General features: G+C 41.0%; 1 protein-coding gene across 6 annotated transcripts in view; it reads left to right on the top strand.

The window, feature by feature from the left end:
- ccser2a (coiled-coil serine-rich protein 2a) overlaps positions 1-16,804 on the top strand; it is a 54,733-nt gene that overhangs the window by 31,779 nt on the left and 6,150 nt on the right. For 4 of the 6 annotated variants that reach the window (XR_011691364.1, XM_071480233.1, XM_071480231.1 and 1 more), the window contains exons 7-9: positions 250-315; positions 467-589; positions 4,455-4,601. Coding sequence is in view for 5 of the 6 variants with exons in the window: in XM_071480233.1 (XP_071336334.1) it covers positions 250-315; positions 467-589; positions 4,455-4,601 (336 nt within the window). In the remaining variant the exon portion in view is untranslated. Of the gene's footprint in view, positions 1-249; positions 316-466; positions 590-4,454; positions 4,602-12,372; positions 12,458-16,804 lie in introns of all 6 variants that reach the window. The other 2 variants (XM_071480236.1, XM_071480235.1) reach the window with 1 other exon arrangement.

Genomic DNA, 16,804 nt, shown 5'->3' with positions numbered 1-16,804 from the left:
CTAACATTGGTGGTTGACAGTTCAGGGTCAACAAAGTGTGTGTGCTAGAAAGCGAAATTATTCCACCACAGCGAAATATTGCTCTTGCGGCATGCCTAAGGCAATTGCCATTGATCCAGCTCACTGTGTAACCTCTGTCTGTGTGTTTACCCATGCCTCTGGGTGTGTGTGTGTGTGTGTGTGTGTGTGTGTGTGTGTGTGTGTGTGTGTGTGTGTGTGTGTGTTTGTTTGTGTTTTGTTTATTTCCAGCTTGAGGATACAGACTCTCCAGCAGATGCTCCTGAGGAGATTGAAGACAATACCACTGCATCACAGGTAAGTAACTTTACCTTAGCTTTACAGCTGGGATTGATTGGATATGCTGTATATATTGTATATACTGTATTTTTTGTTTTGCTCCAGCTTACATCTTAGGTAGTCTGCTACCCCTACAGTACACTGTATGTGTGTGTTTGTGTGTTTTCAGTTGGAAGAGCTGATTAAGGAAGTGCAAGTGCTCAGAGAGGAGCTGAGGAGTCGAGACAAGACCATTGCTCAGCTCACAATGCAATGTCAACAGCTACAACAACGACATCAGCGGGAACAAATGGTGAGCTGGTGTAAACTGTCAAATACAAGTGAATAGTCTCAAAAAGGGGATTGTATACAATATGGAGGAGATATACTTGCGGTGTAAATATTTGGTTCTTCTTGGCTGGACCACTACAGCGGGGGCAAGCCCTATAATCCCAAATGTGTATGACTGGCTGACTGATAATGGTTCCACCATTGGTCAGCTGAATGCCACGTGACTTGGTGGAGTTTCCACATTTGCCATTGCTGTTTCAAAATGACTTGGTGTAAACAGTTTCTATTAGGGGGCGTTTGCAGCCTGCAGTGTACATTTGTGGCTAGACTTAGATACTTGGCTTCTAAGAAGAGAGTCCTCAGTAATGTCCCCTCTCTGAGTCTGCTCTGTTCAGTGAGTGGCAGAGAGGCGGAGCAGCAGTTTCTAACCCAGATGGACGCTTTGTGCTGCGTGAGAGACAAACTAAATAAGATATTCTGTTGCTTCTAACTTTCCCTCCGAGTGATCATTTTACAAGTAAATACAGCCGAAATCACAGCACAGTCTTTGTCTTTAATTTATGCAGTTATAAAATCTGGATTTTAGCATTGCAAAGCAGCAGCTTGGAAGTGGCTTGGAAGTTGACATGTAGTGTTAATGGGCGACGTTTCAGTCACTGTTTCAAACATGTTCTGTTGTCTGTCTACATACACAGAAAAACAATGAGAACAGCTTTATCAGAAATCCGGCTGTATAAACATACTGTATATGTGAACAGAAAGTAGGAGAGAATATGAATATGACCTGATGATGTTAGTCGTTTACAGCGGCTCCACAACAGTTTTCAACTACGTCCTCAATTTCGCACATTGACCATACGCGATCCAGCCACATACAGGACTAGGTTTTGACATAGTCTTGTGTGTGTCTTAGAGACATTCCTGCTGTTGTTGTTTTTTTGTTTTCTTTTAAGAGAATTAAGTATAGCTTTTCATTGCATTGCTTTTTATTACTCTTCAGGGCTGTTATCAATGAGCTCAACAGTAGAGCAAATAGCAACATCCTCCTTGTAATATGAAGCACAGGTTGGAAGCCTGGTATAAATTTTCAGAAACTTTCCACAGGAAATACCTCTCAAAATAGTTGTAACTATGACTCATAATTGACAGAAAGTCAAGGCTCTGACAATGAATGTCAGTGCAACATGTAGAATATCAATACAGGCTCATCTTCAGTTGTGGGATCGAGATTTGTATTCTTTGAGTGTTCACAAACAGGGCTATAATAGCTCCGGTGCTCATGTTTACTGATAGCTTTCATGTAGCTTTCAGGTGCAGCGAGCATGAGGCATCTCCTCTGGTAGTTCACGTTCTTGGCACAAATTCTCTTCACAGATCTGAGATAGTTAAGCATGTCTGGGCGCAATAATCATCTTCCATTATCTTTTGTTTGCACCAATTCCAGGTTTATCAGATTTTACAAAGAGAAAGCAGGAACAGAATGAGGAAGGGGCATAATCACTCTGTGCTTTGTAGCACACCGAAGAAAGAGAGTGATAATAATATACAGTATGGAAGACAGGCGATACATGTCCAGTTCAGCTTTCCAGTGATCAGTGAAGACATGCTGTGGTACACTTCATCGCAGTGGGGAGTTCAGTTTCTGCAGGGTATGTTACTGGACTCCCACATGCACACTAGTGTGTACTCGCACATTTACGATTGCCTACCAGTAACCTCTGTTCTGTTCGCTTTTAACTGGCTCCATCTTCAGTCTAACATACATAAGTGCCTTGACCAGGCTCCCTTGTTAGCTTAACATGCCTTGTATGCCTGGCTGACATTATTCAAATCCCCGCTGTATCCAGAAATACCAAAATGTCAAAGCTAGGCCTCTCCGCCAGCCTCCCTGCTGTTTACTATCCCTCCAATTAGAATTAGCGCCCACCCACAACAGGTCTCAGTCCAGTACAATATTGTTGCACGCTCACCCTCAACAAGCACAGAGAGTAAGAAAAAAAGCTAGGACATATTTTCAGATCCGTGCCTGACAGTAATGAATGTAGAGGTGGGAAGAGTAAAGATTTTGGGGGAACGAGAGAGAGGATAAGAGGGAGACAGAGATATTTACTCTCCGGACTCTGTGTTGAAGCTCTGTGTGGGCACCTGAAGTTAGGTTAGAAGGAATGCTGGATATGGTATTCTGTTTGTGTTCTCATGGCCTCCGATGTCCCTGCAGCACAGACTTGAACAGTGATGAAGCCAGATAAACAAACATATAAGGCTTGGATCACAAATCTGGAGTTTTTGGTTGTGAGAAAATACCAGTTAGATTAACACTGGTTCGGAGTCTGTGAAGATTGCTAGTCATCTGGATCATATGATATCTTCAAGTCAAAAGGCAAAGGCTACTGGACCTGCTGTTTGTCCTTGAAATTGATTAAAAGATAGTATTACTGGTGGTAAAGAGTCAGGTAAACAAGGAAATGTGAAGTGTTGCAGTGAAACATCCGAGAGACAGAAGGGGGGGGCTCAGTTGTCTGAATTGAACATAATCGAGTAATGAGAAAACAATAGAGGAGCTGTGTGTGGCAGAGGGAAAGTCTATTGCAGTATATACTGAGTGTGCGTGTGTGTGTGTTTGCAGGGCTGAGAGGAGAGAAAGGGAGAGAAAATGAAATAATAGGAGAGAGAAACATGCAGCTATCAAAGATAGAAAGTTGATTTCTCAGTCCTGCTTGACAGAAAGAAGTTTTGGATGCTGCTTCCTGCTGAGGCAGACTGCTCATGATTATACGTTCCTCTTGTTCAAGCTGCATTGAAGTTTCCACCAAGGCTGGCAAAAACTAGCAAGTTGTGTTGGATTCTGCCGTAGTCTTTGCAGCCAAGTACAAGTTGCACTGCTATTTATTCACATACATCGTAGAGACGCAGTGACATTTAATACGAAATTCTTACACAGAAGCTTACAGAATGATTTAGTGCACATTATTAGTCGCTCTGATATTCTGTTTCACTGGATTGAGTTTGAGACTATTCACATGTAATACTCACATCAGGTAGTGAGTCAAAGTGGTTTGTCAGGGAACATTTAAACTGATGAAGGAGGTGAAGATGTGTGTAAAGTAAATGTCAGTGAGTTTAATTCACTCCAGGATTTTTCAATTCCAGCCATTTACAACCTGAGCTTGAATTTCCCTGATTTGGCAACCATGCCTGTTAGTTCTAATCAAAGCTTGATAGGCTGCTGTCTCCCAGTTTTTTTTTTTCCCATTTGGATCAGATCTGAAAAAGTAAAGAATAACGAGATGATATTCCATTGCTTTTGCTTGGAAAGATGAAATAATTTTTATTTATGAATTTAAAATCACTGAAATGCAGAAGATTCTGCTCATTTTTTGTTCAAGTGACTATAACTGATATTTTCAAGCTTTTATTACCTATGACAACAGAGTGGGTGGTTTCCCTGCTATTTTACTGCTTGCTTAGGTTGTACACTTTGACAGCTGGTAAATGGGAGATATTACACCAAACATTCTCACAGATCTTACTTGGAATAACAAATTTCATGATTTTTGTCATGTTTCAAAGAAACCTATCTAAGAACCTATTGTAAGTACTTTTTTGTGTGTCAAGCCACTAATGGTTTAAAAGCTAAATCGAGATGGGTCTAATTTCTCTGTGGGTGGTGTTGTATTGAGACTGGCACAGTGTTTTGCCTTTTTATGTATTTCCTTGGCTGTGTTTGATTGGATTTGGCTGCTCTACAGAGTGACAAGCTTTTAGCAGCATGATATGGAAAGTGGGGAAAAGAAGCAGCCCAGGTTCAAAAGAAAATAAATGATACAACATTCTGTTGTTGAGTCATGGTGTATTCTTTTGTTGATTCGTTCATTCTTCCCCCGCAGCCTGCCCAAGGACGTCAGGTCAGGTGTCAGTGCCACCACCAGAGGGCTCCCTCTTCACTACGACAGAGCGACAGACAGATGGACAGACGGATGCAGCATCACTATGACAAGGCCACCCAGACGTACTGGAGACCACCCAGCCACGCTGTGAGTCCAGACATTTGTAGCACCGATAACAGCACCCCATGAGGAGTGTGCTCTTTCAACCTCTGTATCACAGAGCAGGGTTTCTAAAAATCTGAACCTGGTTAAGCATAAAATGTGTGTGTTTGACCTTATTTCAGCAATTACCAAGATGTTACTATATATCATCATTTTCCTGGTGCAGCAGTGCATATCACAGCTTAATGTTCACATCAGGATGCACTGGTGACCAAGGGCACATGTGCAGTATGTTGCTGAATCAGAGTAAGAACTTATGATATTCCATTGCTTCTGCTGGGAAATGTTAAACCTTGAATTGCCACTAGTTTTTACTTATGAACATAAATCAGCCAAGTGCAGAAGACATTGCTCATCTTTTGTTCAAGAGATTATAACCAAAAATTTTAAGTTTTTATTACCTAGGACAGTCATGTGGGTGGTTTTTTAAAGTTTCATGATTAAGATTTAAAAGTTGAATTAAGGTTGGTCTAATTGCACTGTGGGTGTTATATTGAAAGGGACACACATTCAGTACCCTCTGGTTTTGCCTTTTTATGTTTCCCTTGATTGGTTTTGACTGCTCTACAGAATGACAAGCTTTTAAGCAGCATGATAGGGGAAGCAGGAAAAGAAGCAGCACAGGTTAAGAATAAAATAAATGATACAGAACTCTGTTAGTGTGTAATAAGGTATCTGCTGCCTCTCTCGCTGGCCAGCCACAACTACACCCTTCTCTCGAGGATGCAGTTTAGATTGTCAGTGTGCTTGTCTCTCTGTCTCACACTCTTAAAACCCACATCTAACACTGAACAGGGAGTTGAGAGGCTGGTGTTAATATTTGAGTGATGGAGATAGAGAAGATGTACAGTAGGAAGGTGGGAGGAAAAGAGAGAAAGATTGATGGAAGGAAGGAAGCAGACAGAGAGAGAGAAAGGTGGAAGATTGATAGATGGATGCTCAGCATGTATCATGCCACAATAGCATGCTGTGTGGCAGCCAAGTATTGATTCAATAGCAGGAGTGCCACAGGCAGGGTGCCTAGTAAACACTCCCCTAATTGACCTGCTTCTAGCTAAAAGGGTGACACGCACACTCACATGCAGTGAGGCAGACATAAGCAATATAAGAAGATTACACAGAGAAAAGAATAGAATTTAAAAAATGATACCAAAAACATCTCCAGTGTTATCTATGTTTTTTTTATCTGTAATAATAGATAATAGAAATGAGGCCCAGCCAGTTGGGTGCTGAACACTGATGGAAATATTCAGTCAGATGTATATTTTAATGTAGTGCACACAGGCTACAGAGGAAAACATAAAGGACACAACAAGCAGGCTCGATAACTACTGTAGGTCCCTGCTTAACACAAGTGCATATGGTTTAACAGTTGCTATGGCAACTATCAAAGCAGAGCTTGCTGTACTCAGTGGGGATCATCTCCATGTCGGGAACATCTGTCTTTGACCTGGCGGTCTAGTGTATAAAAACACACTAAAACAGATAACACTACAAGACTGAGTTTGTGTTTTTTGGCAGGACTGCAAGAGTGGGGCTGCATGACTGACTGAGTGAGTGACTGAGTGATCAGGTTATACCATCAGTCGCCTGGCCTAGTGTGATTCATCATTGGATGTTGCTCTTTCAAAATGAATCTGTGTGAACAAGAAGCAGTGCTGCCAACTTAGTGCATTTGTCGAGAGATTCACTGAAATTTCAAACTGCTTTAGCAACTTTAGCACAAACCTTAGCTACTTTCCATAGAAGAGAGTTAGCAGTGATTGAAGGGCACACCTCCATCTGTGTCTCCTCTGCTCAGTGAGTGGCAGAGAGGCGGAGCAGCAGTTTGTTACCCAGATGGAGGCTGTGCTCTGTGCTAGACACAAAATAAGAGAAATTTTACATCACTTCTAACTTTCTCTCTGACAGGGCGTCATTTTGTGCCACCTCTAGCTCTCAACAAATTCTGACAAAAAATACTATTGTCTAACAAGCGCTGCGTAGATTTCTGTCATTTGTAACTGCAGTTGTGGCATTAGGCCAATGCGGTGGTGCTGTATTGTAATCAGCACAGTGCACCAGGAAAGGCACTGCCAAAACTGACAAAGGAAGAAAAATAAAATGATGTGCTTCTTGTAAAAAGTGTTTGCTTGAGCCAGTTGAAGGCACATACACAATCAGGATGGTACCACCTCCGCCTCCTTTTGAGCTTTAACTTATGTTTGGTGATTTTGTCTGACGACCTTGTGGTTTTCAAATCAGAATTTTAGCAGCAGCAGAGCAGCAGCTTGGAAATGGCTTGGAAGTGACTGCTGGTTAACACATAGTCTTAATGGGCTTCTCAGTTTCAGTCTCTAATTCTTCTGACAACAGAAACAGAAAAACCTGCTGTATTAAAATACTATATATGCGAGCACAGAGAATAGGACAGAAACAAACGGTTAAGGGGCTGAAACCCGCTGACACTAGGCAGAATGCAGTTAGGATGCAATGATGTCACTTGTTTACAGCAGTTCCACAACAGTTTTCAACTATGTCCTCAATTATTGAAGACATGTAGTCCAGCCATATGCTAGTTTTTGATCCAGTCTTGTTGCCTATTCTTCAGAATACAATGGTTTTTCGACATTTCTGTGTTTGCCACCATGCTCTTTCTTATCCCTATAATCTACATTACTGTATCATCAGTAGAGTGGAAACTATTTCCTGCACTGTGTTTTGCAGCGCTGTGGGGACGAACACATTATGTTTGTGGCATTTAACTTTTCGGAGCATGCAGTTCCTCCAGAATGTTGGCTGCGAGTTTTGTGTTGTGTTTTTTGACAAGATAACAAGAACAGGGAGCACAGAGTAAACAAATAACAGAGAAAAGGGAGGTTTCTTTCTCCGTCTTTCTTGCTTTTAGATGGTATCAAAGCTCTTGGTATCACACTGACAGGTTTAGCACCTTCAGCAGGCTTGGGTTCACATTGTTCCTTACACAATGCTAAACTTCTACCTATCTTATTTTTCACACAATCTTTCAATGTGTTTTTTTATTTTTTATTTTAGTTTGCCTCTCTGGCTACAGTAACCTTTGCCATTTCATACACTAATATTAATTTTTCAGCACTCCAACACACAAACACACACACACACACACATTCATAATGTGATGTTGTCCTCATTGTTTTTTTACCTCTTGCTCTCTTTTGTTGATTTTTCTCTCCTCTGACAATTAGAGTGCTGCTGTATCAGAGCAGTGGAGTAGCTCTTGCCCTCTGATAGTATTTTTGAGTGCTAAGCTGGAAGGATCAGTGTAGAATAATTCTGATGTCAAAGGCCAGAGGCTGTAATCTTTTTATAGCTTTAATGCTGATATCAAGTTGTCTTATCAGTGGCCCAGAGGGTACAATGTACAGCCTGGTCCTGGAAGAACTAGAGTTGAGTCTTGCCAACAACTTGAACATGGACTTAAAAAAAACTCACTGCTTTGAACTTAACAAAAGGATAAGCTCTTGGCTTATGACCCTCAGATATGGGTATTTAAGATCATTTACTTTCTGGTGTATAATTCATTATTCATGGAGCATCTTCAGGCAGATGATATATTCTTTTTTGTTTTATAAGCTGCTTTAATCAATTTCACTGTTTGTGAAGATGTGGGATGTTCTCATCTCCTAACTTCTTCACAGTCTGTAGGAAAGCTTTGGCAATGTATCCCAACCAACTGCTCTGGACACCAGCTCCCACAGCTTTCCCTTCTTAATCTGTTTACGATCCAATTTTGAGTCCAATGACGTGCTCAGGAAAAAAGAAAAGTCTCATAATTTGGTATGAGTATATGACTGACAATGTGCAAGGTGCAGACAAATATTCGTAGTAGTAAGATGTACATGTAGTGTGACATAAGAAACTACATAAATGTCACTTGTAGGAAATAATCTGCTTTAAAAGCTCCCCAGAGCAGTCGCAGCAGCAGAAATCTTTTCTGTGCCTCCTCTGCCTCTCGTGACAAATAAAAAAATGAGCAATACGATTTTAGTCATTTCAGGCGTAGCACAATAGAAAACTATGCGGCCTTGTGTTTGTGTGTATCTGTGTGTGTGTGTGTCTTTTCTTATGTGTGTGTGTGTGAGAGAGAGAGAGACCCTTATTGTCTGCATATGTGTGGGATGTGCTACATGTATCTCTGGCATTTGAGTACAGGGTACACTCAGTGTGACTGAACAATGAGTTCAGCAGACTGAGGACTGGGGAGCCGACCTTGTTAATAACCCAGATAAACAAACATGCAGATGAGCAGCAGCAGTGAAACAATGGCAACACAATAGGCAGTGTTTCATCAGTGGCAGACAGAGAGGATAATTACAGCTACCCTCCCACTCCCTCTTTGCCTTTTAAACATCCTCTCTTCTTCTTCTCTTTATGTCTTTTTATCGCCCCTGCTCTTCCGATCTATTATTTTCTTTCTTGCTTCAGCTATAACTTTGTTTCCCTGTATTTTTGTCTCAGTCATTCGTTCTTTGACATTACCTCTCTCCTTCTCACCTCACTTGTAATTAGATCAATTTGCTGTCACAGAGAAAGAGAGAGGGGTGGGGGGGTGAGTGGGGACAGGGAAGTGAGAGGCAGGAGGATTGAACAGGGTTAGTGATCTGTGTCAAGCTGTAGGTTGAAAGAACAGCCCCCCCCACACCCCCCCCCCCCCTCTCAGATCCTGACATTACCCCTCCACCCACATCCCCTTCTGTCTGCCCCCTTGCATCACAGACACACCGTCACACGCTAACCTACTAACTAATGCACACTCATTAACACACGCTCACACAGCTGAGTCATCTTGGACAGGTGAGGATTTCATTTGCCAAGCTCTGTGAAGTAAGACATTGTGGCCAGACCTGAGGTATTAGCTGTAAGCAACCAAGAGAAGCTCTGTGCAGCAGATGAGGGGATTGAAGCAGAGAGAGACTGATTCAGGGACACAGCATCACTGTTTCTTCTAAATACTGTTGTCATTTGATGATGAGGTTGTGGGATCAGAAAGAGCAACTTTTACATGACTTTTAAATTCTTGTGCAACTTCGCCAAGTTTCACCATCTGCTTTTGGGAGTTTGCACAGATGAGGGAGGTTAACTAATCCTGAGAGTGCATTTCCCTACGAGAGAGATGTCAAGTGAACATACCGCTACTACCGCTTGCTTGTGGTGGTTATTTCTGTCGAGGAGAGTTATATTTTAAAACACAACTGAACTATTTTGTTAATTACTTGATATTTTTACGTTGTGAGCTAAGTCATTCAAGCTCTTTCAAGTCCTTAAAAAACAGTCAAAAAGGTGGAATTGTCTAAACTGATGGTAAATCTTTACAGACGGAGGAACAAACATGCTAATGTAAGGTTGTTCCCTCATTTTTTTAAATGTTTAAATTTGTTCTGTCCTGAATGCAGTCACATTGGGATCTTAAAATGCTTTACACTGATAAAATCCCCAGGCTCTGTGCTTTTACATTCATATATAGTTTGTGAAGTTTGATCATAGATTTAATTGGATGCTACTTATTAAAAAGTTGAACATATATTTTATTTATCCTCTAAGATTTTGCACCTCTTTTCTTCACATTTGGACGGCCAGGCTCCACTGCGAGTACTACCTCTACCTCTCCAGCTTTACCAAGATGTTGTAATGCATGGATGGTTTAAGCTTTCCCCACTGTACAGGCCTGACCAAACAGTTGTGACTACAAGGAACCCTCATTTGCTTTCCGCTCAGGAACAGTTTTGTTTGTTGAGAGGACCAAGCAGGAAGTACGGCTACCAGGTATTGAACACAGGGTCTCTGTGTAGGTGGGCGAGAAATAAAGTTTTGTTGAAATTGATGGAATATGAAAAACCTTCATATTTTCCCACTTTCTGTGTCTGCCCTTGTGAAGCTCTGTTGGCCCTTTCTATGGAGAGCCTTTACAGTGATGGAAAAACTGAAAGAAAATTGACAGGCTAAGCTGCAGCGGAGGTCTAATAAAGCTGCCAGACACCGTCAGGATAATTCAAGAGCCCTCCAACATACCCACTTGTTCTCATCGCTGAAGGTTTTTCTCTCCGTAAATGAAGCCTCAACGGGAGGCTTCTGCTGAGACCGCCTGCTGAAACAGTTGTTGGTGTTCAAGGAAGGACATGGACGAGAGCAGATCAGTGGAACTCATTCCTCTCTCCTCAAGGAGTCGCACCAGGAGGCCTGGTCTAAAACAGCCTGGGCTGGACCTGCTGGGAAGTTGCTACCTTCCCCTTTTCGTCTTTTATCTCTGTGTTTCTTCTTCCCTCTGACAGATTTAGTGCCTCTCTTTTTCTCTATTACTGTTGAATTTGAGAGGTGGCCCTCACAACATCTGAGGAAAAGAGTAGCGTTTTATAAGGTTTTAGTGTGTCTGTCTGCTTCACTTGATGGCTCTGCTGCTCCCTCACTTTGACTCTCCCAATCGGGGCAATGGATCTTTGAATTGCTTAACCTGAAGATAGGTGTTGTATTAAGAAAAGGGCTTGAATTCTTTCAGGCACATTTGTGTGTGGATGCTGGTGAAACTAAATGTTGTCGTAGATGTGCTAAGAAACACTGAAATGTACTATTTATTTAGAGCAGTCACAAATAGTCACACGAACTTTGATACCTGTCACATTGTGCTTCAGTTAAATGCTGTACTTACCCCTACAAAGTGGATAAACCCCTATTGATTTGACGCTTTCTGTAATTAATTATACTGTAAGTGCAGATTTATTATCTTCGTCTTGCTGTGTAACTCAAGACCTCAGAGAAATATCTGCAGCACATTCAGTAGACATGCATCAAATTCGCAACCAGTGATGGTGTCACAGCTTAATGAAAAATCACCCCACTTCCTCTCGCAGCGTATAAAACTTGGGCCTGTCAGCTTTCACAGTGATGGGTGGAAAAGTTGGATGGCAGTGCTTTTGGTTTGCTTGGCTCACCTGTGAAAACTATTTAACATCCCATTATCACTTAGTTTTTTGCCCTACCTGTGATGAAGTGTACAATGGATTGTTGGCCAGCCTCTGGAGAGGGTGGTAATGGATTTGATTTATATAAAAAAAGTATAACAATTATATAGTCGAGGGGAAAAAACATATTCCACAGTAGCCTTAGGAAAAACAACATAAAGATGACTGGAAGTCTCCAGGTAGCAGATGTTTTATAGGATAATGAGCACACTTTCATATTGTGCCAAACAAAGTGAGAAAATAATCTCCTGGGTTTTAGAAATGCTAAATTAGCAAATAAACTGTATATTATAATGGCAAAACATGTGGAAAGCAATGTTTCGCTTCATGTTCATGTTTGTGTTTGGATACAGCCTAATATAGTTATGTGGTGGAGAACTTATAAGTGTATACAGTAATCTTTTATGTGGGTGTGTGTGTTGAATATTTCTCAGTGCCGTGCTTCTAACCTCTGCAGTACATTTGTAGTTTGAAGTCAGGGTCCAGAACTTTGCAACAAACATTAAGGAACGAGACATTTAACAGTGACATAGTGTAACAGTCTGTGTGTGTCAGTGTGTGTGTGTGCATGTGTGTTGCTGTGTGCTGCGTTGAGTGGCATCCATACTCATTAACATAGTGTTTATGCCTGTGAGTGTGTTTCTACCATGTGAGCTAGCTTCTGTGTGTGTGTGTGTGTGTGTGTGTGTGTGTGTGTGTGTGTGCGTGTGTGTGCGTGTGTGTGTGTGTGTGTGTGTTCTGGTACGTCATGCCTTTTTGTCCTTTGTGTTTTTTCTGCATAGGGTGTGCTGCCCACCCCCATGCTGTCCCCGTGGCAGGCACAACACCAGGGCTTGACCCGTACCAGCATGCCCCAGCGCAGACAGAGTGAGTCACTAACATCCTTTGCTGCCTCTTCTCCATCTTTTTATAACACAACATATCCAGGGGTCTGTAAATAGCCGGAGAAAGTTTGACTGTATCTCCAATTAAAACCCTCTAAAACTACTGAGATATCTTTTTCCAGTTAGCAGCAGTCTTTTTTCACTGTGCAATTACAGGACTGTTTGTGCTGTATGTTTGCTTTTAGATTAATTTGGAACAAGATTAATAACATGCAAAGTAGTTTCTCTTGTTTGTTTTACAAAAAACAGTCTGACTTCTTGTCCCTTAACAATTAATTTTCTGGTGTCTTTTTCCTGTGCCACTAGAAAATTTCAGCTCCCCTTTATTAGCTGTGTTCAGACGGAAATATTTCAGTTTGCTGACTTTCTCAAACCTGCAGATACCTGTATTTCAAAGCCCTACTTTACCTCCCACCACTGTTTTATTTGCAGTGATAATAGTGTCAATATATAATGGAATTAAGTGATATTATAGTCCCCCTATCAGAGGATGTGTCTTCTGTCCTTGAACAAATAGTACACATGACCAAAACCCAATCTTTGCAACATTTCTCAATCAACTAAAGCAGTTTGACTTCATTGAGAAAGATGGGACTGCAGAAACAATGACAGTTCAGTCACAACAACCTCACCCATCTCAGTGAATCCCACAACAAAGCTTTTGTATTATGCAGCACTGATGAGGTGGCAAGTAGGGGAGCCAGGTAAAGAGAATGACAGTCGGTAAACAGACCTCTGAAAATGCACATACTGTATGTGAGAGAGTGAAGATCAAAAATAAAGAAGGCAGCCCACGCTGTGCTCCTTTGAACTATCCCAGCAGGGCTCAGCTTTGTATCAAGCGGGAAGGTGAAAAGAAATGTAGCACAGGTGTGTGGTTTTTTTTTTAGTATCTCAGGTTATTTCAATATCAAGTGCACTTGTGTTTTATAGACTGTTTTGACAAATACTGTATGTGAGTACAACCGAGCATTCAGTCAACATGCATTTTCTCCCACCAGTAGATAGCGTGGTCTAATTAAGCAAAACACAGGGTATCAAAAGAAGATCTGTACAGTGGGAGGGAAAGAGTAGGAGGAAAAAGGTAATGACACTGTAACTTGCTGGAACATAGCTGGTATGCAGTCATATGTAGATAGAAGATGAGAAACAACGGATGGGAGGAAAACAAGTGTAGTTTTCTGTTGCTGGATAAACCACTAATGGTCTGACCCCCCATAGAGAGCTCTGGCTGTAAACAAACCCGCAAAGAGTTCTTGCCAGTCATTAAGGTCGTCAAAATAGAAAATAGAAACTGGCAGTTCTGGAATTTGAGAAGCAATTGGACCTATTCACACACATCTCAATGAATGGAGGCAGTGATAATTATATTTATGCATTTAATTGGTTTGTTTGTTGAACTATTGTGCGACCTTTTCTTGCAAGGATGGGCTGCGTGTTAATTCTGGATTTAAACTTCTTAACCCCAACAAGTGTCTGTCTTCCATGTCTGTACCCACCTCCTTTCCTCTCTCTCTCTCTTTCTCCTGCATCCCTCTCCACCCTCCCTCCCTGTCTTTTAACCTTTTCCTCTCTACGTCTCATCTCTGTGCACAATTACTCAAAAATCTGAAAATGAATCTCCCATGTTCTTCTTCTACCTCTGCCTCCCCACACGTAATGCCTATGGCAAGGAGTGGAGCGCCTAGTGCAGTACTTCACTGACACAGCGTGGTACAGTAATCCTTTCTTTAACATGAAGTCAACATGCTGCTGACACTGACCCCAGCTCTCTTGCACGCTGAGCTGTGGTTTGGTGTCATGTGGAACGACAGAAGCATGCCCTCCTTCATCTGCGTTTGCATGCTCTGCATTGGGTTTCAGTTTTTAATTTGTGTATTCCTTTGTGGATCTTTGGTCTGCTCTTCTTAATGATTGAGAGTTTGGGGTAGCAAAGACACTGTTTAGTTGTGATCTTTCTTTTTCATATTTAATATACCTGACATTTTTTGTTTGATTTTTGAAAATAGTTCTGTAGTGTTGTTGTGCTCTCGTTATTTTCAGTTTTACACTGGTGTCATTTTCATTTCTCCCACTCAGTCAAATTGCGTATGTAGGAACTGTGGTGCATGCATTGGTAAATCTCTCTGTGTGAATTTGTTTTACTATATTTTATCCATTGAACAGACACTTATTATTCACAGTCTTCATCTTGAAAGGCTGGGATAAAGTGTATTGAAAGGAGTAACGTTTAAGAACAACCTTGTGATATTGGCTATGAATGCATATTACTGCTGTCCTGAGCGATCGCCTTCATTCTGACTTCAATATCAAAGACAGTTAAGCACAGCAAGCACAAGACAAGTAATCTCACTTCCTTGGCTGTCACACTCCTTCCACAGCTTCATTTCAAACACAATTCAAATTGCCATTGTCACAACCACCTATATTATAATAATAGTATGAAGTCTAATTTGGCTTTGAAATGGAGTGCCACCATACTGCTGCTCTCATCAGCTTATGTACTAAAGTCCTATTGTCTTCCTTCAAACATGAAGGGGATTATTTACATCTTATTAGCATCTTATTCATATTCTTGCATGTTGCTTTTCTAATCACATCCCATTTTTCATAGTGAGAGAGGCTGCAGATGAGGCTGGTTGTGGTGGGCCCTGACATCTCCAGTGTGCCTCAGATTGCCATGTTTCATGGTTAGACTGGTGATTTTCTGTTGAAGTGATAGCCTTCATTAGAGAGCGGAGATGTTTACTTCTTGGCAGTGCAGTGAAGTACTCAAAATGATTGCTGCTAATTATTAATGTCTATAGCAGACAGCTGTAGATGCAAATAATTGACTGTGAGCCTACACACACACACACACACACACACACACACATATATATATATATATATATATATTTATACACTGCATGTTGCTGTCACTGGCCTCTTCCAACTGTACCAGCTATTAAAATTTATTTAAAAAAATATGCATTCATTGCAAACCATGCAATTAGTGTCACATATGTTCAATTTTCCTATGACAATGGACATTTCAGTCTGTATTTTTACCATGAACTGCACTGTACTACAAGGCTTCAGTGTGGTCTGTTGTGTTTTAAATGACATAGGAACAAAACAGGATATAAGGTCATATTAATAATGCCATTCGACTTGATGATTATTTTTGATGATTTACTTTGGGTACATAAACTGCAATTTTTGCATTTGGAACAAGCTGTGGGAGTCAGTAGGGAGTGTTCTCTCTCAGACTGAATCATGATAGGAATGAGAGATATGGCAAAGCTAAATAAAAGACTTAATAACATGCTCATGCTTGGAGTGGCAGGCTAATCGGAGCTTTTGTAAGACGCAACAAAAACATTCTTTATTTAGGAGTTTTCAAATTAGTTTTCAAATTATAAACTTTGAAATCTAAAATCATTATTTACTAGTTTGTCAACAACAAACTTAAGACTGAGAGATAGACGAGGGTTTTATAACACGGTAGTGGACGCATTGTGGCAGGGGACCAGGAGATGGAGCTGTGGCCTCGGACATCTACTCCCACTCACAATATAAATGACCCATGGTGGAAACAGGCAGAGCTGCCTGACCTGCACAGCTATACTGTGCATTTCACATCCTCTGAGACCATTTTACTTTCACAGTGGGTATGTTTCTGATGAAAAGTTCTGCTTTTTAGTAGCTCTAGATGGACCCAGTTAGATTTAGATTCTATAGGTTCTGCTCAAAGGACATGGACACAGAAAGGCCAGTCCTCTGATTGGTGTTGCCATCAGTGTGCCCTAGAATCAGTCTCAAACTATGTAGGCTAACATAAGATGTAACAAAAAGTATTTTTATAGATGCTGTGGTCATAAGCTATTCAGAAAAGTGACTCATATACTGGATAAGATATTCATATGAAATTCAATATTAGGTTTTCTCCTGATCTGAGCAACTCTGTTCTTACTGATAGTTGGATGAACTAATAAGAACTTGTGGCCTCATACTCTGCTGCTTATCTGGAAATGTAGTCGAGAAGGGTTGTTGTAAAAAGGTGAAAGTTATCTTATGGCACTGTACATCTTCTGGGAATATAGTGGTTTCTTTTCTAAAAGGAAAATGATCTACATTCCTCTTTTTTTTTTAAGTGGAGCTGTGAAGATATATCATGAACAGTTGTACGGTCTAAACCAATTTAATATAGGAGTGTTGAAACAAATGCTAAATCTAATGAGTTTTTATTGAGTCTGTGTTACAGAGGTGGTTCTCACCATAAATATGCAACATAATAAGCTTCCCTAAGGCGGTGCTCTTAAAAGATTGCAGTAGATTGTATGGGTGC

Source organism: Trachinotus anak, unplaced genomic scaffold (assembly GCF_046630095.1).
Source record: "Trachinotus anak isolate AG129_WGS33_773 ecotype Australia unplaced genomic scaffold, CSIRO_AGI_Tana_v1 ptg000007l, whole genome shotgun sequence".
Taxonomy (NCBI): Eukaryota; Metazoa; Chordata; class Actinopteri; order Carangiformes; family Carangidae; genus Trachinotus; species Trachinotus anak.
Note: the sequence above shows the minus strand (reverse complement) of the source record. Positions and strands in the feature narration are given on the sequence as shown.